At 36.1% G+C, this 27,999-nt stretch overlaps 1 protein-coding gene across 2 annotated transcripts; it reads left to right on the top strand.

The window, feature by feature from the left end:
* The first annotated feature begins 362 nt into the window (after nucleotides 1–362).
* On the top strand, nucleotides 363–27,955 carry LOC121422507 (probable cytosolic oligopeptidase A). 2 transcript variants are annotated; one of them, XM_041617626.1, is made up of 19 exons: nucleotides 363–888; nucleotides 6,326–6,430; nucleotides 7,299–7,477; nucleotides 8,075–8,286; nucleotides 8,577–8,743; nucleotides 10,010–10,132; nucleotides 10,642–10,818; nucleotides 11,234–11,368; nucleotides 12,465–12,572; nucleotides 12,885–12,981; nucleotides 14,213–14,282; nucleotides 18,726–18,809; nucleotides 20,103–20,221; nucleotides 20,527–20,731; nucleotides 21,656–21,731; nucleotides 22,734–22,800; nucleotides 24,223–24,303; nucleotides 24,837–24,916; nucleotides 25,944–27,955. In XM_041617626.1, the coding sequence occupies exons 1-19, from the start codon at nucleotides 758–760 to the stop codon at nucleotides 26,059–26,061; spliced, it is 2,334 nt and encodes a 777-aa protein (XP_041473560.1). In that variant the 5' UTR covers nucleotides 363–757; the 3' UTR covers nucleotides 26,062–27,955. The 2 variants fall into 2 exon arrangements, with proteins under 2 accessions (XP_041473560.1, XP_041473561.1); XM_041617627.1 differs by lacking the exon at nucleotides 6,326–6,430 and having other exon boundaries at nucleotides 366–888.
* Nucleotides 27,956–27,999: the final 44 nt, after the last annotated feature.

Below are 27,999 nucleotides of genomic sequence, written 5' to 3' on the forward strand. Positions count from 1 at the left end.
CATAATTTTAATTTTTTTTCCAAGTCTTCCGGCCCCGGCCTCATTTTATTCACTAGCTCTTCCCAGAGTTATGTCTATTGATAACTCTGGCTCTTCCTCCTCTTTTTTCATCTTTTTTTTCTCTTTTTCCTTCTTTTTCTCTCCCCCCCCCGGCCCCGTCCCTTTCTTTAACTTTTTTCCCTTTTCTTTGCAGCACCAATAGGGGGGGGGGGGGGGGGGGCTTATGCACCTTGAAAGTCTATGATATCCATGAGATGGATATATATGATGATATGCAACTTAGGCATTATACATGTACGAATTGGGGGAGCGCGCATGTAAAGTGTGAAGTGCCAAGTGGATGGGGTATCTTTTCCTAAGACATCTTTTTACTGAATTTAGATAATTTCTTGGTTATTATGGATTCACGTTACTTTTTCTTTGCTAAATCATGACATCGATCTATATTTGGACATTGGACGTTTCAATTTCAGAGCTGATCGCCATTCAATCTATTATAAATGGAGAATCTTTGAATAAATTAATAAGATGAAAAACGTCTTCATCTTGCTTGGCCGGCTTGTCATACATAAGTCGGAGTGCGGCATGGAAAGTCATGCAAAGTGACACGAGGTTTTTTTAGAAGCATTATTCTGACGGACTGTTTCTATGCTTTCTGACAGATTCGTTCCTCTGAATTTTAATTGATAACATTGACTAAATCCGAATGTTGAGAGATCATTCTGTTGTTGATAGTAGCACTAATCTGGATTGAAAGATGAGCTTGTTGAAAGCAGCGGCTGCAACACCTCTTCTGAATAGCGTACGTTCCCTGAAGTGGTCGGGGAAGTTGCGGCAGAAATGTCGACGAATGTGTGGATACAATACTCCTCGTCCGCATCGGACATGGTAAAGTGCTAGCCAGTGGGAGTCGACTCTGACTCGTCACAAACTAAGCTAACTTTCAAAAGTTATTTGTATAAAGTTGTAAATTGTTTAGTTACACTCTCCAGGATTGGGGGGCACTTAGTTATATGAGGGTATAGACAGCTGGCAGCCGTCTGTTTCGAGGAGTTTTTTTAACATTTTTTTTTAATTTCTCCTCGTACACAGACGGCTTGCTATCGTGCAGCCACCATTAGGGGACTTGCAATGCAAAATCCCCCCGTCGGGGCTTTTCAATTTTTGTCTTTAATGAATAAAAATTTCGAAAATTATAGTGACCAGAGTGCAAATTTATATTCCCTCTTGGCATCAATTGCCAAAAAACGGAGAAAAATGAAGTTAAAAGGAACAAAAACAGTGACTTACCTCGGCTGTCGCGCAAATTCACTTCCCCGTTTTATCCGATCTTAAGTACATAAACATATGGCCATTGAGTCCCCTGTACAGATCGCGCTAGAAGTAACTTCGGTCTCTGTATTTGGTGAGTGAAGCCAACGAAGTTCAGCTGAACAACCAACAAAACAGAGACCGAAGCTTTTGGTCTAATGAGGGTATGGAGCTGGAGTTCAGAGAAATTTAGACAGCCATGCCCATGACAGCTGGCACTAAACTGGCGCTGGCAGTGAGTCGAGTGGCAGCCGCGCCGTCTGTTTCAAATTCGAGTTTTTAAACATTTTTATTAAAATTCTCGTACACAGTCACAGACGGCTTGCGATTGTGCAGCCGCCATTAGGGGGTTAACAATGCAAAATTCTAGCCTTGAGGACTCCATGTCTGATATTTTTTAAAATTTTGACATGTACTTCAGACATGGAGCCTTGAAGTTGAAGTGAACCGCCGGCCATATAGAGACAACAATATAGACATGTAAACAAAGATGGATTTCCATTGGAAATCCATAGTTAGAGGGTGAAATTGGTTGGTAGGGGTGAATTTTATGTATCTATGAACCATCATGTGCCTAATGTGTATAAAGGGATACAAATTATCTCACTATGAATGGTAAAAATGAGATGTCTCCTATGAGACCGATCTTCTGTAGATCCCTTGATCCGTTTGTCAACAAAGCAAAAACAATACAGCTTGACCCTTAAACCGCTTCGTTATGACGTACATCCGATTAGCGGTGCCGTTTTGAAGAACAATTTATAGATAAAAATTATTATTTCACAAATACTAAAATTTAATACGTGATTATGAATAATTAGCAAAAAAAAAGATTTGTGATATCATACTATAGATGAGCAGCTTCTCCATATGCCATGTGATATGTTCCCCAATATCCAAAATGCCATTTTCTGAAGAATTTTTATTTTATTTGTGCAGGTGGGGGGGATATTTCAAATGACACAGCATTTCCATATCCCCTACCATCAGAAAAAAAGGTTTTCTTTAAAAAATTGGAAGTTATTACGTAATATATGGAGGAGCTACTGACTTATACATGATATACAGTGCGTATCAAAAAAAAAGTTTACACTTAGAAAAAACCCTGTGAAATTATACATTTGTAATATTCTGAAGACTTTTCCACATTTTAACATTGGTACAGATCCATTTAAGTAAATGACGATAAAACTGTCAAGAAATATTTCCGCTTGAGTGAGCACCACTTTTGAAAAGTTAGTGAAAAATGATTCGCGCAGAACCTTGAAATAGTTATGCGAACAAAAGTTGCCCTTAATCATGAAAAACATGTAGAATTTAGCTAGTAAAATTTATTTGAAGATATCTTTTACCTTTTTAAACTTGTTTCCTTGCCCAAAACACTTTGAAGAGTGCATTGCGCCCCACCCCACACACCAAAGCCATCGTGACGATATTTGCTTTACACTGACCTGTGATTTACATGTAATGGCTTAGGCTTGATTTTCATTTTGTTAATCATTGCCAAGCTTTGAAAAAGTGTGGAGAAACAAGTATTGAATGAAAAATGGAATGTAAACCCACTTTAAATGATAAAAACTTAGTGAAAAAATGCTGAAAATGTATGATATAAACTTTTGTTCAGATTCAGTTATGTCCTCAGATCCAGCTGGCACAAAAAGGGTAAAGGTTGTGCTTACCAAGTGTTGAAATTTCAATTTGGGTGGCAAAATTGCTACAAAATGCTAGAATGTATCCGTTTTATGTTTCGCAGAGTAAGTTTGATATCGCCCTTTCCCCTTGACACAGCGTGAAAACGAGCATTTCTGCAAAAACAGATTTCTGCGAGCTTTACAAAAATGGACAGAGCTCACTCAAGTGTAACATTCTGTCAAAACTTTTACTTTCATTGGATAGATGAGACCCAAACTCAATATTATATGTGAAAAAATTACCCACATGTTGTATATATTTTAATTCCCAGTGCTTTTTCAAAGTGTAAACTTTTTTTTGATATGCACTGTAGTATGATGTCTCAAAAATGTAAAAAAAAATCATTCTCAACATTTGATGGAATTTAACCAAACATTCACCAGTAATTTTCCTCTTGATTTATTTTTTCAAAACACCTTTATTGTCATGATAAATGATTGGGATTGATTGATTGGGATCGTTGTAACACCACTTGCCCAACTAACATGAAGTATGAACTTTATCCTCCTCCACAGTCATTTATTACCGATATATATATATTGTTGCCACTCTGTGAGCTTTCACTTATCATCTGACCCACATTCTTACATAGAAATTGAAATTGAAAAGGTTTTATTAAAAAAGGCTGAATTGCGTACAATTTACAGGTATATATACATAGAATACACAGATTAAAAACATCAAACTTGAAATGATGACGAAAATATAATGCAACTTGATATATTACCGGTATGTGTACTAAAAGGAAAAGATGGAATAAGAAAAATACAAACACTGAAAGGTGGTGGGTGGTGGTGGTGGAAATAAGCTTTTTCGGTATTGATATTTTCAATACCGGTATTACTAATAGCTTCAATACCGGTATACCGACTAATACCGAGTAAATCCCCAATTTATTGTGCAAACAGTGTCAAATGTTTGTTTAGCCCTGATATGGCCTCAGATAAAGAGGGGATGCTTGTGGTCAGCTGAGGAATGCTCAGCATGGTCCATTCTCATTGACAAAAACTTTCTCTTTCTTTACCAAAAGTTAGATGATCATGCGCTCTCCCCAACGAGAGCTATGAATTACCTGTGCATGTGTGCAAAATTATCTCAGCAAGCACATGGTACGAAATCAATAAGTCAAATTGCCAAATGCTACATCGCACCAACTCACTGCTACTTACTTTGCTAAAGGTGTGTACATGCCCCAAGTTCCAAGCACCAAAATTCCCTGCTAAAACAGTCAAGGAGATATGCGTGATTTTCCCTTCTCCGATTTGGCCCCACTCATTCAGATTCGCCCCTTTTGTTTACCACTCATATCAACACGTGTTCGTCGAAGGTTCAAAGTTTATTGACCTCAAATTTTGACGTCTCGTAAATAACTTTTCTTATAAATGTCCATTGTGTTGAACCCCCCCCCACCCCTCTTGTGAATCTCCACATTGTCTAAAAGTAAAACCCTCCCCCTAAACTTCTTATCCCCCGGCTGCCTCTTTCTCACTCCTTTTTTCTTGCTTTTGTTTTTCTGTATCTCTCCAGCCCCTTAATTCTTCACTCTTTCCCATTCTCTCCCCGTCACCACCCCTCTCTTACCACGAACAATCAACATCCTCCTCTTCTCCGATCTTCCCTCATTTTTGTCAATTTCATCTTTCACACATGCCAAAATTTAGTTGATCATCATCTTATCACGCCACGAGACCATCATGAATTTAAATTACAATCAATCCAATAGTTTGTCTTATTTCATTCATGACCGCACATGCACAAAACGGATACAACACCCATCACAAATCACACAAATATTCTCAGCCACTTTCTTCCATTTACGATCACTTCACAGATCATTTTCAAAATAAACAAAGAGGGATGGCGTAACATTTTTTTCCTGTTAATGTTATCAACATTTTCTGTCTTTTTTTAAATTTTCATATTTGATTTATTTATTTATTAATGTATTATTTTTTCTTTATGTATTTATTTTTTTTTTTTGGGGGGGAGTCAGACGATTTTTGTAGCAGGCTTATAGTAGAAAAGTAAACTTGTCATAATTGAAACAAGTCAAGAGCAGTCCAGAAAAAAAACATTGCATAAAGAAAAAAAGTGTTAATCCCTGTAGTTTGTCTGTCAATGCACAGCACCCCCCCCCCCAAAAAAAAAAAAAACTCAGTGGACATTCCCGATACAAGTTAAGAGCAGTCCGAGAAAAAAAAAACTTGCGTAAAGAAAAAACAAGTGTTAATCCCTGTGGTTTGTCTGTCAACGCCCCAAGCCAAGGTTGATACTTTGTTGAAGCCCGCAATACACCACGTGGTCAAAAGGCAGGCTAGGGAGTGTTTCAAAAAGAGTTTTGTCAGTGATTTTGTTTGTGTAGAGGGATGTTACAAGCTAGCAAACCCTCGCATGTGATTGGCGGAAAGCAAATCTGTTGTTGAAACCACTGAAAAAACTCTTCATGAAATGCTCTCCGTCTCGATCGACTTCGTTGTTTACTGTAGCTGTGTACACGAGTGCATATGGAGATGAGCCAACATGCACCCCATGTATGTAGCGGTGGGGCCGAGGCCTTATGCAGCGGCTAGCGGAGCTCAGACAGTAGTTAAGGGGCGATGTATTCATTTCGAGGTTAGATTATTGGATTCTGATTTCATTAAATACGTTGAGAGAGCCAAAGAACTTATTGTTTTGGCTTAATTTTACTGTAGAAATACCCATAAACGACAATACAGAAGAAAATACCGGTATGACATTTTCAACTTTTGGTATGACGGTATTTTGGTATTGAAATTTCAATGGCGGTATCCACACCGGTATGACGTTCATACCGAACGGTATTACTAATACCGGTATATCGAAAAAGTGTAGGTGGAAAGATGCTTATTGATAAGCATAGCTTGATTCAAACAATAAAAAACTTAGTTTTAAGCAGGTAAAAAAAAGCGAAAGACAGGAGGGTGTCTGGGGACGAGCGAGCAGTCAAGTTCAATGCACAGCTCCAGCCAGGGGGATTGCCAATCCCACCACAACACCATTCCACCTGAACATTGGAATTGGTTATTCAAATCCATCGTTCAGGCTGTGGATGAGCGTATTATTCATTTTAGATTTGAACAAATCAATAAATATTCTGAGCAGTACAGAAGAGCATATCTAATCTTACGATTTGCAGAGCCTTATTGCAACTTTAATTTAAAAAACATACATTTACTATGTCATTTTGTTTTCATTTAGGCATCACAAATTTGTTTAATTTCTTTTAGAGCAATGTGCCATCAAAGTTTGATTTCTTTTAAATTTAAAAGTCATTTTTACCCCCACTTTTTATATTTTGCAGGAGAATAATTAGTCTATTCATCCTTCTGTTAATTGGTGTACACATAGTATCTGGTGCAAAGCCTATTAACCTCTACTGTTCTGCTCTGGGGAATTTCATTGAGAGGTACAAAAGAAATACAATGAATATTTCCTTTTCTGTAATCACTGACTGCACAACAAATATGTAGAATTTTCTGTGATTTAATATAGATAGTTAGTGGTATGTGTAATATCAGGCCAAGGAAAACCACTGCATTGCATGGTTTGGATGCCCTATAGTAAGACCACAATTCCCCCTTTATTTGCCCGTATTTCCCATGTGTGTTGTAGTGCAGAAAATGAGCCCTATAGATAGATAAAGCAACCTTGCCCCCACCCCCTTCCACTTATATTGAAATTTATGGCATTTCATACCCAACATGTGTATGAAAGAAAGTTGCGTCTACTTGTGTGACTTGTATCATTAATATGAATTTTTATTTTCCATGATATATAAGAAATTCATTTTTATTAGGAGTCTTTCATTCTATTCCTTATCATTTATGGATTCTGATGATGCCAGGCTTGTTTGAATAAAAGATGATATCTTGTCTAATTTCACTGTGTTTTAAACCTGGGTTCCTTGTAAACTGTACTTCTTTATTTTAACTTGATTGAGTTATCTTAGGGGATCCACGCTCTAAAAGCAATGCTTTTCAGTGGATCCCCTCATTTCCGTACAAGATTTTGTTAGAGTTATTTTGCAAATGTTTTGGAATTTGTAGCTGATTTGTAATCATTTTAACCTTATTACTTTTGTATTTGTTTATATTATGATGTATGTCTGATTTGTATTTATTCGTAATGTTATTGATGGAAATGAAAATAAAACTTGAACTTGAGTTGAACAAAGTTGATATTGATTTTTTTTATGATCTCAATTCAAAGTTAACACTGAAATCAGTTATCATTGAAAAATTGTCTCCCCCCATCTATGCACTATCCCATTCCAGGTATATCATTCCGAGTAATCAGTTTTGTACTGCAGTGCCAGAGTCAGAGAACTCTCTTCTCATGCAAGATGGTCTTCCTAAGTTCCAATCGTTCCATGCAAGTCATGTAGGTCCTGGGATGCAGAAGCTAGTCCAAAACTTTGAGAAGACTATTGAAGAAATTGAAGACACATATAAAGGTATGGTATAGTAGTACCTCCTAGTGGCTTTGCTGGTTCCCACAAAAGATTACACTGCATTATTTTAATTTGTCATTTTGCTTGCAGCATATTTTCATCATTTATTTATTATTTATTCTGCTTTTCAAAGCACATTTTTACAAAATAATGTACAAAATATTGTGAAAAGTTACAAAATACTGTAACAAAATAATGTATCCAATACAGAAAATGACAGAGATTATTATAGAAATGCAACTTTTGTAGCAATCATTACATCAGTTGGCCGCCATTGGCACTGCAATGAATTCAGATGGCTGTAAAACATTTGTTTATCCAGAGCTATGATTTTTTTTTCTTCATATATATCAATGATTTTACCTTCTTTCATTCCTGTGGCATACGTATACGTATGTCACATTATGTCATTCTCAAAATGTAAAGATACAATTCAGACAGTCTTAAATCTAGCCTACACTTAACACTTATATCAGAATTTGTAAGTGCTCTATAAGATTGCAGCATAGAAGTATGTACGCTATGTCTGTGCAGTAGTAGGCTTTTATCTCTTTGCCAGGGAATGAAATGCATTACTGAGTCTGTTTGTTTTATGATCAGGCTATGCCACCAGTGATGTGACATGGTCCAAGGTATCTGACCCATTAGAAAGACTAGGTGCCCCTCTGGAGTATGGCTGGGGTATGGTGTCGCATCTCAACGGAGTCAAGAACAATCAGGAGCTTAGAGAAGCATATCAACAAGCTCAACCGGCCGTTGTCATGGTGTCTACGAAACTTGCTCAAAGTGAAGTTATCTATAATGCCATGAAGGTGAGTGAATCTAGAGTATAAAATTTACTTATGAATTGTACCTAAACATCATCATAATCCTCAACATCCCCTTCACATTTACCACCACCATCAACATCATGACGATCATCATCTTCACCTCCATCATTTGCCATCATCACCACCATCACTAACATCCCCATCATCATCTTCATCATTATCATCATAATCATTATTATCATCATCACCAATGTCATTATATCTACCAGTATGTGTGTATCACATGTTGCATCTTTTCATATTCCCTTTCATATCTGTACTTTACGTTTCAGGAGTTATTAGAGCATGCTGACAGCTTGAAGTTGGACACCCCACAGCGAAGAATATTACAATCGGCAGTCAGACAAGCAAGGCAGGGAGGGGTTGAGCTGACAGGAAAAGACAAAGAAACATTTAATCAAATCAGGCTGCAGCTGGCAAAGTTAAGCAATGATTTCAGGTGAGACAAGCAAGTTCTTTCACAGGTGTTAGGAGGTTCGTATCTGTCAAATTATTGGCAGGACGAGACGTTTTTATTATTGGGCACGTCGTGGTCTAGTGGTTCTGACTCTCGCCTTTCAAATAGAGGGTTGTGAGTTTGAATCCTAGCCATGGCATGTTTTCCTTCAGCAAGAAAATTTTGCACACTGTACTGCACTCGACCCAGTTGAGGTAAATGGGTACCGGCAGGAAGAAATTCCTCAAAAAGCTGGCTCACCTGAATCGGTAGACCAGCTTAGCCAGGGTAAGATAGGAGCGCCTTGAGCACCTAGCAAGATAGATACGTGCGCTATACAAATCCTATATTATTTTTATTATTATGTAAAGAGCAATCATTTTGCAACTTTTGAAATGCTGGTATTCACTGTAGAGTACTCAAGGCATTATTGTCATCATTACTCTGGCTGTAGCCTGGCTGCCACCTTGCCATGCAAGTTGATCAAGGTCTGAATATTCCTGCCATCTACCTCTTTACTACACCTGGGTCAAGTGCTGCACAATATGGATATATTTATTGCTGAAAGAAATTATTACATGACTTTGATTTGAACCCATGACCCTCTGGTTTTAAACAGAAGTTACATCAAATGAATTAGATGCATGTACTTATAATTCTTCATCATTTCCCTCAATTATGCATGTTATTAAAATCTCTTTCAAGGTGTTCAAAGCACTTTCTTATATTGTAGTTTACTAATATAATGTAAAATTTGAATTTATTTGTTAATTGGTTTCTCATTGTCTAATTGATGTTCATTCCAATTATCATTCGTTTTTATGACTGAATATATTCCAGATCAGTTTCAAACGATAAAATAATGTGATTCAAGTGACTGAGGAGGTTGAAAATCAGTGCTTTGAAGCAACTCACAAACTTTTGGCTGTGTGACAATCACAGATTTTTGGAAGGGGGTCAGATATGTTTATTGCTAGTATAATTTGTTTTCATGTCTGAATATATTCCAGATCAATTTCAAATGATGAAATACGATTCAAGTGACTGAGGAGGTTGAAAATCAGTGCTTTGACACTCACAAAATTGTGGTTTTGTGACAATCACAAATTTCTGGCAGGGGGGGAGGGGGGTCAGATTGATTTTCCTCTCTCACTCTCAGCTGGTTCAAGGTAAAATTATCTAGACTTTTACAAGATTTCAATATTTAGAATTTGTTTTGATATAAAGTTTTAATCTTATAGAAACACACTTTCTATTAACTCATTATAGCAACAATGTTCTTGATGCAACCAAGGCATTCAGCTTAGAGCTCAATGATGAGAATGATGTAGAAGGTTTACCGGCATCCCTGAAACAGCTCATGGCTGCCTCTGCTTCACAAGGATCTAGGCAGTAAGTCATCCCATAAAACTCTAAATAAGATGATTTTGCATATTTTGTCTTGAATAAAATGTGACTTGGCTCAGCAGGCTATGACTTCTTGAGCTAAAATAGAATTCTACACTACTATTTGTATTTTAAATGGCACAATATCTATTTTTTATATCAGAAAAGATTTTACAGTAAAACATTGTGCCAGAATCCGCAGAAAGAAAAATTATTAACTTGACTCTGTCCTAAAACAAAGCTGATACTTCTTGAGCCAAGATAAAAAGTAAAAAATTCTACATGTGTTATAAAAGTCACAATATTTATTTTCAACATGAAAGAAAAAATGATTGTGAAGGTATTGAATTTAGCCAAGCACATTTTTACAATACAATATAAGTATTTATATAGCGCTCTTCACAATGATTGTATCACAGCGCTTTACAAACTGAGCAAAATCAAAATTGTGAAAGAAAAATAATGCATACATACATAAATTAACAAGTAAATCTAATTTTATATTTTCCTTTCAGAGTAGATCCAGATATAGGACCCTGGAAGTTGACCCTTGACCTTCCCTGCTTTGAGCCGTTTATGAAACACAGCAGACGTCGTGACCTGAGAGAGATGGTGTATAGAGCTTATATTACAAGAGCTTCCCAGGAAAGTCATAACAATAGTGGCATCATAGAAGAAATAAGAAAACTAAGGTATGGCTAAAATTGTCTTAGAATAAAAACTGTTGAAACATAGGAGTATTTTTTTTGGTTTTATTTGTTGTAGAATGGATTGCATTGTCTGTATTAGTATGAGCAAAATATGCACGGAATTCCATGAAATGTCAGGTATTTTTCAAAAAAATATTATTACACTGTCCCACATATGCCTATTTGTGTTATTGATCATCAGAATTGTCAGTTTTCAGCTAAGATTTCATGATTTCACAAAAAGATAAGTTTATTTCAATGTACCAGATCTAAATCTGTGATAATATGATGGCAATTGACCTTGAATTTAAAGACTTTCTCATGAAATGATTGTTTGGTGCAACTACTTTCATTTACCTTTAATATCAATCATGATAATTAAAGTATATCAATGATCACTCATGACTGCATTCCTCAGGAGAGAGATCTCTGCATTACTTGGTTACAAGGATTTCGCTGCCCTCTCTTTGGAATCTAAAATGGCTGGCCAAGCAGAGAATGTATGGAAACTCATCCATGACTTGAGAGACAGGAGCAAGGTAGCAGCGAAAAGGTACCTACTTGGTCTGAAGGATGCCAAATGCAGTTTATAGTGTAATACGTACAGAGGCACAACTAGACATGTCCAGGGTTTCAGTAACATGAAGCTTTGCATTTGATCATGGGACTGTTCATCTTTGTTTGATCACATGGATTTTGTATGATCAATCATAAAAATCAGTCCCATGATCAGTCACTAAGCTCTGTGTTACAGGGCCCTATGAATCGCAAAATTATAGGTCAGGGGTCTGTTTCATAAAACTTGTCACAATAACAAAATTACAATAACAGTTATAAACTACTGAAATACATCAATCTGATTGGCTGCTAGTTAATTTGTTATACAAATCTTGCATTTGTTATTATAACAAGTCTTTATGAAACAGACCCAAGAGCCTGTTTCATAAAGGACTTGCAACTGTTGTAACTTTGCCATTATGGCAACTACCGTGGAAACCTTGATAATGATTGGCTGCTAAGCCCTGTTACCATGATAGTTGCCATTATGGCAAAGTTGCAACAATTGTAAGCTCTTTAAACGGGCCCCATGTCTTGTAAAAAACTGTATTTTTCAGCAATAAGATGAGAACATTTTCATATGAATAAATTCGATTCATATCATTGTTCATTTCTTCTTAATGTTGTTACCAAGCTACCTGCAGACTTTTACAAGTGATATCTCTTTAATTGAAAAATGAAATGAATGAAATAAAAGATCACTTTGATATGTCTTTCTGCAATTCACTAGCATTGCTAACCATACAGATAGAGCATCACTCATATTTTAGTTTAAAACTGTATGTTGTAAAGTCTCTGTTAAACTTTTTATGCTAGATGAATTGAAATGAAGGTAAATTTAGTGTGACAAGACTTGTCTATGAGTAGTGCTGAGTCAGGTTGGTAAGACTAATGGTTGGATTTTGTCAGAAACTGACTCCAAAGAGCTACGAATATAAACTGATTTAGGTTTATGCTAATATTAGCTGAAATTGAATTTAAAACCTGAAATAAATGAAATTGAACATTGGAATGCGAATTGCATGCAGGTTTCTTATGTTTGCTTGAATTTATCAGACTTAAACATTGACATTCTTTTGTTCTCTTCATAGGGAGTTGTCTGAGCTACAATCTTTTGCATCTTCTAATGGTTTCCATGGTGATTTGAGTCTATGGGACCTATCATACTGGGCTGAGAGGCAGAGAGAACATCTATTCAGGTATGGGTTTTATGAGTTTTGCAATGCAAAAAGCTCTCGTCACGATCTGTGACTTTTTGCCATTGAGTCTCCTGCTTCTTTTAGACGAAATATACGATGCCCAGGTACACGGTTCAAAAGATATGTTACACTAAAAATTTCAAAATGTGATTTTGTGTCCATAGCTCTGCTGTTGTCAAGATGAAAATGTAGATGAAACACTCTTGATTCTCATAAATTCTTGCTCTTTTGAGGTTTTTTTTTAATTACTTTAATGTATTAATATATATTATGTATACATATTATATATATGATTTTATTTGTCTTCCGTAGCTTCAATGATGAGGATTTGAGGCCGTATTTTCCACTTTCAAAGGTGTTAGATGGGCTCTTCAATCTTACTTCATTCCTCTTCTCTGTTCAAATAAAGGTATGTTGCACTTATCTTTTCAAAAACATTAGTTTAGTCTTGTCAGAAAAGACCTGAACTTTGATGAAAAACACCCAGAAAGAAAGAAAAAAAATCAAATTAATTCAGATATACGTAACTGAAAAGTAAAGTAATGATTGAATTTCATAGCCAAGGATAAGAATTGTAACACAGTAGTATGAGGAATGTAAATAAATGGCATTTCTGGTCATTTTTTTTTAACCACTAAATAAGGATTTATTTATTAATTTATAAATTATTTCATTTATTTGTTTATCTATTTATTTATTTACTTACTTACTTTCTTACTTTATTTAATTGATTGATTGAGTCATTCAGTTATTTATTTATATATTCATGGTTTTCTTTCTGTAACATCACAGAAACAGACAATTTTGACCTTACATGTCAGATTTTTCTTTATCACATCAATGTTGGCCAATGTGTGTAACATTTATTGAAATTGATAAAATAAATTCTATTTAAGTAGTTTTAGACCTTAGCAGTGACATATGAAAATTTATCTCTTTGAATAAAGAAATGGTAACTAATTGTAGACAAATATTATACAGAATGTATGAATCAGACATAAATTAATGATACCAGGATTGCTTTCTGCTTTATATCGGGATTTATGCAGTTGTTTTACTCTTGAGAATAAAGTCAATTATTACCCTCAATTATTACCCTATCAGATATCCTAGCTGGTCATTTACAAAACTGCATTGCCCTATATTTCTGAATTTTCGAAAGGCGATAGGTTTATTATTTGTATTTGCTCAGTCTCTAGGTGCATATTGACTTAGCATGCAGAGACAACACAAAATATACCTTTGTATTTTCCCTGGTTTCTTGCTCAAACGCACCACATTGCTTTTGTCTAAAGACTTGGGCCAATATGATTCCGTTGTTGGCAATATATTTGATGTACCCTTCAAGGCCATTTAATATAATTTAACTAGCTGTGGTATATGATATTACTCAAATCTTCTCTTTATCGTGCACAAGAATTAGTATCTGCCACATGTTGATAACTCTGGCTTATGTCTGAGCAAGACATATTCTTTAATAGAAATATCCTTTTAGCTTGATCAGTTGAGGAAAGATTGATATTACTTCAATGAATGGTCTTTAGATTACATATTCTAATTCAGCTTTGACATTTGTGATCTATTATTTTATGTAGAAAAAAATAGAAAATCATACCCTGGATGTTTTTTGTTATTTCTAGCCTGCTGCTCATGATGAAGTTGATAAATGGCATGAAGATGTGCAATTCTACAAGATTTTCAGTAACAAAGGTAAGTAAACAGTACAATTTCATTATAATTATGGATAATTTACATTTTTTTAAATTTAAGATATATTTCACAAATATCCGTAAAACCCATAGTAGAGGAATAAAAGCAATATAGCTCTATAAAGCTGCTTGCTATTGTTGACCTCGTACCATCTAATATCCAAGAACTCCGGGACGATAAAACCTACATTTGGCTGAAAAAAGGCTATAAAAATTGGAAAATTTAGGTATAATTACCTTTTAACTCTACAAATAATGGTTTAAAAGTGCTGATTATAGGAAAAACAAATTGCCTGCCCCCTAAAACATATGAATAGACACCAAAACCACAGAAAAAGACCACCAAATAAAGAAGTTGTGGCCAAAACTGTGATTTTGGGGGGTTTTGGCGGCCATTTTGGATTTTGGCCCGGCACACTTTTTTCTCGGACCCGAGACAAAAAATATTGTCATTTCATGTTGAGATACATTACAAGGAATAAAAAAAAACTGTTCCCATATTGAAATTACAAAAAAAGTATTTTTGACCCATGTATAGCCCACTCCTATTAAAAGGCTTCACAGAGATGCCAACCAGTATGATTTTATCGTATTTAGTACGATAAAACAAGTAAAATACGACAGTACGATTTTGGCCATCAAAAATACGATTTCCCGACTTTCTGTCATAGTCCTGTTTTTGTCCCATATATGTGTGTTGTGTATGTATGCGCCCGCCCGAGCAGTGAAGCCATATCATATATCTGAAAAGCCAAAATCAAGTAACTTTCAATTTACGATAAGCACAGTTTCAAATTGCCAAGTGCGTGTTTTTTCAGTACCATAAAAAGTGAGCTATGTCCGTCTTATTTTCCCTGTAATACATGTACGCGCGTGCTTCCAATAGCGGTAACAGTTTTTCCCTACTTCACCATGTGCAATTTCTAATGCACACAGTTCCAGTCAGGATATCACAATTCTGTGATATAGTAATTTGAATTGCACAGGAGATAAATCCCCGTTCACAACACAGGATATGCGAGTCTTGTATCCTCACAGTCGCCGACTTTACTTGTCAAAACGGAGCCTTATTAATCCAAAGTCAATAGTTGTGAATTATAGCTTTTTAATTTCTTTCTTGGTGAGGGGTAAATATCAGACAATAAATCATCAAACAAGGCTCCATCTAAAAAAAAAATAGGACGCCGTGCACGTAGGTGAGTGTGGTACTTGGATGCTGTTAGCTAGCCATTTTGAGCTCATATTCTCTGTCAGAGCTCTGGGTGAGAATTCTATCAGTAATGGCGATTTTCTGTTTCAGTGATGGTGATGGTGATTTTCTGTTTCAGATAGAGTTTAGATTTCATGTTAATTTTTGAAAACTGTAAAAAAAACTTCATGATTTCTTCATTGTGATGAATATTTAAGTTATTAATGAATACATTTTTACAGAATTTAGACTCTCCCAGAATGAAAGGCATTTTCTGTGAAGATCTGCATTTTCAAATAACTTGTGAAAAACTTAAGGTACATGAACCTACAATACATGTACATTTAAAAATTTACATGTAGCCTGTGGCTATGTGCTGGAATTTGAATAGACTGAGTTAGATATTGATTTAATTTCTTCATTTCTTTAACATAATTTATATGCAATCCAAGTGCACCTCACAGTCACAATCATACACAAACACTCACCCACACCCGTGATTCTAACCATGAAAAAAAACCTTAAAATTTTTTTTGTAAATTTATTATTTGATCTGAATTCTCTCTTTTTTATATGTTTATTTTATTCATTTATTTAGATTTTTTTGGGGGGGTTCATTGTTTGTGGTTCATTAAAGATGAAAAGTAAATAAGCCCATGTAAAGGGGATGTGGAGTGAGGGTGTCAAAACACACTTAAACATTTAAATCTGATTTCTTAGTTGTTTGAATAAGCCTATTACTTAGCATGCTATTTCTGTACTAATTGAAAATTGCAGGAGCTGCGCTTACTATAAACAAATTTGGAGTGTGGTTCACAGTTATATTCTTTTTTTTTTAATTGCCCCTTGTTCCAGAAAATTGCACCCCGGTTCCTGTAAAAAGCTCGCGAGCCGGGGGCAATTTTTAAAAAAAAATTGCCCCCGGCCTGCAGCTGCTTAATTCAAGGCTTGCACTGGTCATATTGAGTTTTTGTGAAAATCTGATTTTTCACTAAAAAATATGATTTTTGTCTCACCTGCGAAGCAAAGTGAGACTATAGGCGCCGCTTTTCCGACGGCGGCGGCGGCGGCGGCGGCGGCGACGGCGGCGGCGGCGTCAACATCAAATCTTAACCTGAGGTTAAGTTTTTGAAATGATGTCATAACTTAGAAAGTATATAGACCTAGTTAATAAAACTTGGCCATAAGGTTAATCAAGTATTACTGAACATCCTATTAGAGTTTCATGTCACATGACCAAGGTCAAAGGTCATTTAGGGTCAATGAACTTAGACCATGTTGGAGGATTCAACATCGAAATCTTAACCTGAGGTTAAGTTTTTGAAATGTCATCATAACTTAGAAAATATATGGACCTAGTTCATGAAACTTGGACATAAGGTTAATCAAGTATCACTGAACATCCTGCATGAGTTTCACGTCACATGACCAAGGTCAAAGGTCATTTAGGGTCAATGAACTTTGGCCGAATTGGGGATATCTGTTGAATTCCCATCATAACTTTAAAAGTTTGTGGATCTGATTCATGACACTTGGACATAATAGTAATCAAGCATCACTGAAAATGTTGTGCAAGTTTCAGGTCTCATGATTAAGGTCAAAGGTCATTTAGGGTCAATGAACTTTGGCCGAATCGGGGGTATCTGTTGAATTACCATCATAACTTTGAAAGTTTATTGGTCTTGTTCATTAAACTTGGACATTAGAGTAATCAAGTATCACTGAACATCCTGTGCGCGTTTCAGGTCACATGACCAAGGTCAAAGGTCAATGAACTTTGGCCGAATTGGGTGTATCTGTTGAATTACCATCATAACTTTGAAAGTTTATGGATCTGATTCATGAAACTTGTACATAAGTGTAATCAAGTATCACTGAACATCCTGTGCAAGTTTCAGGTCACATGATCAAGGTCAAAGGTCATGTAAGGTCAATGAACTTTGGCCATGTTGGGTTTTTTTGTTGAATAACCACCATGTCTCTGTAAGTTTATTGGTCTAGTTCATAAAAAGTGGACATAAGAGTAACCATGGATCACTGAACATCTTGTGCGAGTTAGAGTAGTATTCAAAGTCAGCACTGCTGCTATATTGAACCGCGTGATGCAGGTGAGACGGCCAGAGGCATTCCACTTGTTGAGAATATTCAGTCTGATTTTTTGTGTCAAGAGGTTGGCATCTCTGGCTTCACTGCATTGGTCAAATCATGCTAAGAGGACGCGCACTACTGCATATTAATCAATGAGACTGGACGTTGTATAATGTTTGCATGTCAGCACTAAGCATGACTTTATACTTAATTCTTTGTGAAAATACCCTCCAGATTACAGGAGTAGGATGTCAAATGATGTATCGCTTTGATGTTTTTATGGAATTCTGAAAATATGATCCCCCTTTTAATCAGTTTTATGCTAATTGTTAGAACAGTGAGCAACTTGCCCTTCTTTAATAGCAGTTCTGTAGCTGTTTTGTCCTCCTTTTGTTAGCTGTTTTATAGCCGTTTTGTAGCCTTTTAGAAAAAACGCCAGAAAACTTAATTCTGTCCATTTGGTTTGACATTAATGCACAAAACAACTTTAAAACGGATACAATGTGGTGAATTTTGACCATCTTGCACAACTTGCACAATTCACTGTGTACCACTATTCATCATTTTCTTTAAATATTAGAGAGTTTTCACAATTGCAGTGCAGAACAATTTCAAGAAGATAGAGAATTTATTGTTCCCTTGATGACAATGAGCAACCTGGGGGGTGTTTCACAAAGATTTAAGTATGACTTAGAGTCGCACTTAAATGTCTAGTTGCGCGCAGTATAAAAGGCATGACTGCATTGGTCAGATCATGCCAAGAGGACGCGCACTACTGCGTATTGATCAATAAGATTGAGCGTTGCATATCATGTACGCGTCGACATTTAAGTGCGACCTAAGTCAAACTTAAATCTTTGTGAAACACCCCCCAGGAGGTGTTTGTCTAACATTGGTGAATCAAAACAGCAGTTTCGTCCGTGACTAACAACATAGTTACAATTTTTCGTCAGCTCCAAAACGTAAGACAAACTACACTTCCAGTTAACCAATTTTCGACAAAGACCTCCCAGCTGTTCATTTGACATTTGACAAGCATTTTCAGTACATTTACTGTGTTCGAGAGTTTGTTCTGCGTGGTAGTGCGAAAACTTGCTAATATGATCTTACTGAAACTTGACTGGTATGATTATATAATTTTTATTTGTGTGTTTGTTTCCTGGTCAGGGGAGCAGGTAGCATCGTTTTATTTGGATCCATACTCTAGACCTGCAGAAAAGAGAGGAGGGGCTTGGATGGACCAATGCCAAGGTATTGTAGATATCTAGACCCAGGTTCCATTTCATAAAGACTTGTTATGATAACAAATGCACAATTTCTATAATAGGTTTATTATCAGCCAATCAAATTGAATGATTTCAGTAGCTTTTAACTGTTGGTGCAAATTAACAAATTTATGATATCATATGGGTCCCGGATCTGAACCAGATCTATTTTATTACCATTGTTTGACTGTCTGATATACTGAACACAAGTGAGCTCATGAAAAGATTGTGCTTGGAATGAACTGTTGTAGAAGTAGTAAATAAACAGTGATGCTAGAAAATTAGTGAACCCCCCCCCCAAAAAAAAAAAAACACTACAATGTCCGGTAAGCCCAGAGAAACAAACCTTATTGAATGTAATAGTTTATAACCTGATTTCACAATTGAATATCTATAACATGGCAGAACTTGAACACTTTTAAATATGTTCATTTTTCTGATGGGGTTCACTAAGTTTTAGCACCACTATGAGTGGTTTGAGATGGATTGGGCCAAGTGTTTAGGAGGAAATATCTTAGATAAAGGTATAAAAATGAAATAAAAAGTGAAAGGGGGATAAGTGATGATTTTTAGCAGAGTATAGACCAGTTCGTAGTTACTTCATGGACAATTTTGGTCAAATGACCTTTCATTTATTTCATTAAGATAAGCATATTTCAAAGCAAGATATTACGTAAGCATGCCTTACATAGCAGGATGTAGAAATTGAATAGACCTGGGGGGCATTTCATGAAAGGACTTGTCGGACGTTTTATCCGACAAGTCCCATTTTATCCGACAGCTACCATAGGAACAGTGCCTCTCAACCAATCAAAATAATGGGAAGTTGTCAGATCTGACAACTTGTCGGATGAAAATATTGATGAAACGCTCCCCAGGTGACTAGAATAGCACATCAATTAATAATCTATGAAGGTATTTGTTGCATTTCTACTTTGAATGCATATATAGCATGTTGTACAATGTACTTGGCAAACTGAAATACCAGTCGTTTGTGGACGCATTGTTTTATTTTTAGGGATGTAAATGAAAAACACAATCCAAAAGGATACATGTATCTAAGTTGGTGCTTATCTCATTAAATTTTAAACCACCATGTCACTTTAGTACAAATGACCTTCCTCTGATCATGCGCAGAGTGGAACTACGAACTGGCTTATTAGTGCAGAAGCTTTTCACCACCTTTTAGAGGGCTTTGGCCCCTTGGTTGAATAGTTGACTGGTGTACTACATATATTTAACTATTCAATGATGTTATTAAACTTTTACATTGATGCAGGCAAAAGTCAGCTGCTGGGAACAAAGCCCGTGGCATACCTGATATGTAACCAAACTCCGCCTCAAAAAGACAAGCCTTCCTTGATGACATTCAGAGAGGTTGAAACACTCTTCCATGAGGTACGATGTCAAGATATATGTTTTGTGTTAATATTATTAGTGTTCCGTCTTCTGAGTTTTTCCTCTTCTTCTCTGCCTCCTTTCCTCTTTTCCCCTCTTGTTCTTCTAATCCTTCTCCATTCTTCTGCTTCTGCTTCAGCTGCTCCATGAAGGGTAGTCCTATACCCATTTTTTATGGGAAAATGTTAGCCATTAATGATAACCTTTTTTTCTTGTCAAAATTTTTTTTAAGTGCCCCATTGCCTCCTGTTTGAACAAGTTCAAGTTCCACCCTCTTCTAATCCCACATTTTTGTTTAAATACAGTTTGGACATGGTCTTCAGCACATGTTGACCCAGGTGCCCTATTCATCAGCTGCAGGAATCAACAACGTGGAATGGGATGCCGTGGAGCTGCCATCACAGTTCATGGAGAACTGGCTCTATGACCCGCAAACCGTTGGCGTAGTCAGCAGTCATTACCAGACGGGAGATAGGTTACCGGATACTCTCTTTCAACAAGTGCTCAAAGGTATAGTTTTACTTTGCTTGATGCATGTCATCTTCATAAAGTTTAGTCAACTTTTTCTTGGGATAGTGTTTTTCCTGTTTACCGCTAATTCATAGCAGAATTTTTTTTTTGTTCTCCATTTTTCATTCGGAAGTTCATTGAATACCTTAGCAAAACAGAATTCATGGTTGTGCTCTGTACATTTTTATGACAAAACAGAATTTCAAGTTTAGAACAAGTGATGAGTGTCGATTGGTCTGACCAGTGTACCTTGATGTGTGAAAGTGACTCTTAAAAAATTTGTGACTTCACGTTTACTGCACAGTCAAGCCTGTCTAATTTTGCCAATCATAGGAAACACAAAAAGTGGTCCTGGACACAGGTGGCCTTTATTAACAGGTTCTATATTAACACACACTTCTATCAATTGGGAGACAATTATGTTGGCCACTAAAGACAGATTTTCACTATAGACAGGTTACTGCTTAGACAGGTTTGACTATGTGTTAACAGGGCTTCCACAGTCATGGAAAATCCCATAAAAATTTGTGTTCATGGAAGGTCAGGGAATTTGGAAATTTGTGAAAAGTCATGGAATTACATTTACCTCTTGGCTATGGCAGTTTTTCCAGTTTTTCATGTCTCGCAACTCTCATGCTGTGTGATCATACTCTGCTATTTTAAGTGGTGATCATGATTTCCATTTTCCCAGTTTTGTGACATCCCAAATTCTACATAACTCCCGGGACGTCACAGGAAGTCATGGAAAGGAGCAATTTAGTCATGGAATGTGGGGAACCTGATAACACACATTTTTAACAATTATGTTGTCCACTAAAGACTGATTTTACTTATAAGACAGGTTTGACTGTGTGTTAAATTAAAAACATGAAAATCTCTTGTTGCTACTGTTGACTACTTCTGTTTTGTGATTGTTGTTGATAGCTCGTAAGTACATGGCAGGTTCAGCAATGCTGAGGCAGCTCTACTTTTCAGCCCTGGATCTCGAGCTTCATACAAGGTAACAATCTTTCTCAGACCTCAGGAAAATATTCTTAGTGTAAATCTTTCTTAGTCACAGACTCTTATTAGGACCAGGGTCCTCACCATACAAAAGATATGATAGATTCAAATGAAATGTAAGCGAGAATTTGCATAGTAATTTAATGATATTGTAATTAATTCTTCATTTTATTTCTTATAGATAATAAATTTGTATAGTGCATGTAGATCAGGGCTTAAATCCAAGTGGTTTACCTCTTGTTAAGGGGGGGGGGCCTAGATCTATTGTTCCATCCCCCCACTTAAATAGTATAATGTCATGGATGTACGTCAATACCATATTTTTTTATTATTTAAGACTTTGTAGCTAGCAATTCCAGTGGGTGATGCAAAATTGTACACTTATATTTGTATCTTTTTGCATTGTGTTATTAAATGTTTGTTTGTAGAATGTTTAAAATTGTAACTTTATATACAAGAAGACATTTGCTTAGCTAGTGCCAAGAGCGTCTTTAGACATACATGCACTCTTTAAAACAGCACCATTATTGTTATTATCATTACTAGATAAGTATGGATCAATCACAATCTCATTGGATTTTAATCTATTGCATCTATTTTTAATATAAGAAGAGGACCCTGATCTTTGCATTAAATTTTCTTGAATCATTGATCTTAAATCACTCAATCATTTTGTCTTGCCTGCATCTGATGCAGGCAAATTCTGTTATGTTAAATTTGAAAGCAGGGTGATTCGAATATGCAAAATTTATTGGATTGTGATTCAATGATTACCTAGTCTACAAATGTAGACCCACATCTGCAGTGTGTGTACCACAGCTAATTCAATGGCTTGCTTCGCTCGCCCTTTCAGGCTTGTTTGCTTTGCAAACCAGCAGCAGCGCGCTCTGCTGAGATCCCACCTCACGAGCCATTCAGTATCTGCAAATTAGACTAATGATTCCCAGTACTGCTGTTTTTCTATGTAATCTTTTGTGTTTACTGTTTGACTTCTATACAGTACTGATCCTTGGCTTGATGTGATGTCTAGAATAGCTGATGAATACACCATCATCAAACCTCTACAGGTAATGTCTGTTAGGGATCTACAAATGTTTCAGAAAAATAAATGAACAATGAAAAACTTCTTTGTGGTATAGGCTAGCCCACATCACATTAGGATATAATGTCTCTTTGCATTTCCAAAGGACTTAGATATCATTCCCTGGCTTTAGCCTGGTGTTCTTGTACAGTGCAAAAGCATTTCAAGGAAGTAATTTCTGCCAGGCGCCCATCTACATCACCTGGGTTGAGAGCAGCACAATGTGAATCAATTCATGCCAAAGGTTCCCACAGTAATAAAAAATCCTGGAAAAATTTGTGGTCGTGGAAAAGTCAGGGAACTTGGAAAAATTGTGAAAAGTCATGGAATTGCATTTACCTCTTGACTATGGCAGCTTTCCAGTATTTCTTGTCTCACAACACTCATACTCTCTGATCATACTCTGCTATTATAATTGGTTTTTCATGATTTCCATTTTTCTCAGTTTTGTGACATCCCAAATTCGACATAACACCCGGGACGTCACGGGAACTCGTGGAAAGCAGCAAATCAGTTATGGAAAAGTCATGGAATTTCTGTTTTTAAATTTCTGTGGGAACCCTGACCATGGCTGGGATCTGAACCCATGACCCTCTGTTTCAAAGTCAGGAGACTAATCCACTCGGCCACAATGATCCATAAAATTTACATTGATTCTGTCACAAGAATTTCAATTTATTTCTTCATTTTGCAATCCTCAGTATAAGCAGAGATTGATAATTTGCACATACAGGAGGAGCATTATATATGTTTATTTTAGTGCATGTTGATAAATTGATTGCATGAAGTGCATTGAATTTAAATGATAGTTATGGAAGATTATGAGACCTTTGAAATTCAATACAAGTGTTGCAGTGTCTTAAGGTCACAAAACAAGTTTTGCAGTGATATTTGTGATGGCATATTAGCTATACAGGTATTTATCTATTGTAGCCAAGCCCTAGGAAACCATTTTCTTCCCTAGGTGAATTGCTTACCGCAAATTAGGAAATGATAAATATTTGGGGAGCTGATAACCCTTGTATGTCCATGGTTGATTACTTTTTGTCAACAAAAAACAAAATTGGACAAAAGAGACCCTACTCCAGGAAAGCTCATGTAGGTCTGTGTCTCCATTTTAAGATTAAGATTACTTTATGTGGTATGTAATAATGATAATAATTTTTATATAGCGCAAATTTCAGTTAGGTCTCTTAGCGCTCTAAAAATGTGGTATGAGAAAGAGAGAGAGACAAAAAAAAAGGAAGAAAATATTGTCTTAAAGTGTTATAATTAGATTTAATGATTTAATTTGCTTATTTCTATTTTCATCCAGGAGGATGAAATCCATCCAGGAGAAGAAAATATTGTCTTAAAGTGTTATAATTAGATTTAATGATTTAATTTGCTTATTTCTATTTTCATCCAGGAGGATCGTTTTCCATGTTCCTTCCAGCATATATTCTCATCTGGATATGCAGCAGGGTACTACTCTTATAAATGGGCTGAGGTAAACAGATATGACTCCTATTATTTCTTTAGAATTAATGATCAAAGCATGTAAAGCTTTGCCATGAAAAAGAATTGTAAAGATTCTTGGAATATGAGATGCCCTTTAAACGTGCCACACACCATGCGATCTACTATCATTGGATTCTAATGAAATTTTGGGCAGCCTGCTATATAAAATATCAATATTTATTGACACTATCAATATTTTCTCAAAATTTTAGGGGTCAAATGCTGCATTGTCTTTTTTGATCCGAAGGTCCATCTAGCTGTTTCTCGTCATCCCTTGTGTAATTAAATTTCACAAAAGACAGTGAAGTGGAGTTGATTCTGTTGCCTTGTACCAATAGGGTGAATTAAGTGTACAAATTGAAGAATTATATGTTTGTTGAATCTAGCAACACCCCATTTAAACACCTTAGTGAAAACTTTGAACTACTGACTTTACTATCATTAAATGATATCATCCGTAATACTTGCCATTGCCTTCATGTTCAGGTGTGATATTGAAGTGTTCAAACTCTCTTGTTTTAGGTGATGGCAGCTGATGCATTTAGTGCCTTTGAAGACGTTGGCCTGAGTAACAGAGAAGAGCTAGCGAAAGTAGGAACAAGGTGAGTTTCTTTCCTCTCTTCCTCCTTAAGTTATTCAAGACTCTTTTGAAGAAAAGTCTAAAAAGATTATAGGAACCTGCAGGTTTTTAATCTGACATTCCATATTGTTGTCCATGGCGGAATATAAATGCAAGTCAGATTAAAATAAGGGGCCCATTTCATAAAGAGTTACAATTATGGTAACTTTGCCATTACGGCAGTAGGGCACAGCAGCCCTAGCAGCCCAGCAGAATGGAATACCAGAAATATTCCAGGGCCTGTATTCTGAAGTTGAGTTTAATTTTAACTCGGGTTTAAAGTTGTGGTTTAAGTATGGATAGCCAATTGTTACATAAATCACTAACAGTAGAGATATCATATTTCAACTCATTTAGCTCTCAAATCATTCATAATTATCTAGGAAGTATGAATAGACGATTGTCTCCACCATTGTTGAATCGGGAAAGAGCACAGTAAATATAAGAAACATAAAACTTAATACAAAAATTTGACACTTTTGGCATCCCATAATTTTAGCACAGAGTTAGACCATGGTCTAAGTTAAACCTGACTTCAGAATACGGGCCCAGGAATTTGGGCAAATATTCCACAAATCGCACATGAGTGGAATATTGACCCTAACGAGTGGAATATTTCTGGTATTCCATGAAATACGCCATCCATTGAATTTATCATCTTTCCCAGCTCAAGAAATTAATATTCCGATATTAATCAATAGAGTGATATCTGGGGCCTGTCTTACAATGAGTTGTGATTGATCCGATCAATCGCAACTAAGCAAAGTCAACATATAAAATGCATGTTTGTTTAAAAAAGATTAATTGATTTCTTGACAATTTGGTGTGTTCTCCTTTGTTTACAAAGGACATTTTGCAAATGTCCTGTTGAAAAAATTATGACGCTGATGGAATTCCATAGAATTATGATTGATTGGATCAATCATAACTCTTTGTAAGACGGGGCCCAGGATTAGTCCTGAATATGGTACTTATCTAAATTTGAATTTAAAAAATAATTTTGCACACAGATTCCGGGATACTGTTCTTGGAATGGGAGGTGGTGCTCATCCTAGCGATGTCTTCAGAGAGTTCAGAGGTCGTGATGCAGAGGTCAAACCACTCCTAAAATCATATGGACTTGATTGAGGATAGGAACATTTTATTCAGCAGTTGTTATAAGCTACTGGAAACCCTTGCGTGTGATTGGCCGAGAGAAATTGGTCAGAGCAAATCATGTGAACTTGATTGAGGACAAGAGCATTCACAGAAGTGCTGTGTCACTGATTTTCACCAAGAGATGTAATAGGCTGCTTTGAACCCTTCCATCTGATGGGCTGAAGCAACTTAGAAGAGAAATCATATGGAATTAGTACATTAATGGAGGATAAGAGTGTTTCATAAATTTTTTGTCAGTGATTTTTCACTGATAAAGATGTTATAAGCTACTGAAAATTCTTGCTTCTGATTTGGCTGAGAGCAAAAAGTCAGAGAACTTCACTGACAAATTCTTCATGAAATGCTATCAAGGAGCATGTGAAAATGAACTTTCAATCTAGAAGATCAAAGGAGGTGTCCAGGAACATGATTCCAGGTGCTTTACTCATTTCTATGAAATGTGATGTTGGGTGGAAACACCAGCCATTAATAGTGTACACACACACTGTTGTGTCAATGGCTAGTATGAAATCCAAATAGAATGTTCCAAAGTCATGAATGTGTTTTTGAATCCATGGCTTCATTCATTGGTTATGCTTAATTCAGCCTGAATATTGACAGAGCCTCAAATAACAAATGCATTTGTTTTTTTTTTCTTCACAAGATGCTATAAATACAAACATATTATTATTAAAGATTTCAGCATGATTGAGCCCAATGATTTTAATAAATGAATTCACTGTTAATTGATTTACATGAACAGTTGGCTCACCGATGCAGTAATGTTAGTTACATGTGTAAATTTTGTGCTAAAAGCGCACATTTCTTTGGATGCTTTCTGTATTTAGTGTAGTCAATGCATCATATCTGATAGAAGCGTCGCTTCACACCACAGATTCAAAACCACCTTAATAATAATACTAGGCATTTATACAGCGCCATCTATCTAGAAATATTCTATTCCGAGGCGCGTTGTTATTATTACCCCAGCTTTAGCTCGAGCTGCCTCTCAGTGCTCATGCATTGAAGGAATTAAATCCTGCCGGGTACCCATTCACCTCACCTGGGTCGAGTGCAGCACAATGTGGATAAATTTCTTGCTGAAGGAAATTACGCAATGGCTGGGATTCGAACCCACGACCCTCTGTTTCAAAGTCAGAAGACTTATCCACTGGGCCACAACGCTCCACCTTTGTGAATGGAGGCCAAGAAGTGACACATACTTCATCGTAATGCCTTGATAGCTAATATATAGATTGTAACTCAATTTCACATGAGTGGTGTGAACTACATGTATAGGTAATTTACAATCATTGTGGCCTCTGCAGGATTAAGAAAGCATGAATGCTAGTAAGCAAGCAACCCGAGGACCGACAGCTTAAGGTCCACTCCGAGGGACCTGATTATGAGGATTAATGCCTTACCAAAGGGCATTAGCGCACCAAGTGGAAATTTTACCCAGGTCAACACGACTATTTATCTACACATACATTGCTTTTTTTCAGTTGAGGTAAGGGGGAAAGAAGCTGAAGTTTATTAAGATTAATTATTGAAAGTCTTTTTCATCTTATCAGAAAAACATTGATCCTTTTGAAATCAGATATATTGTATATGACTGGATAGTGCTATTCATATTTTCTCCTTTTTATTCAGCAATATTTTGATGATGCATTTAATTTTATGTACAGGGGTTAATCTTCATAAGACTTGGGATTTTGTATGTATGGATACATTGAAAAGAGATTACTAGTATCTGCCTGTTTATCGATATCAGATGTACAAAAAAAAATTATTGAAGAAGCAATAGACTTTATTCTGTCCAATATTACAGCGTGCATTTCTTCCAGGGAGTTATGCCTCTAATAAAGACAACATACTTTATTTATTTCAATTGACTCCATTTTATTTTCTTGTTAAGATTGTCATTTT

The sequence above is a fragment of the Lytechinus variegatus genome, chromosome 10 (assembly GCF_018143015.1).
Source record: "Lytechinus variegatus isolate NC3 chromosome 10, Lvar_3.0, whole genome shotgun sequence".
NCBI lineage: Eukaryota > Metazoa > Echinodermata > Echinoidea > Temnopleuroida > Toxopneustidae > Lytechinus > Lytechinus variegatus.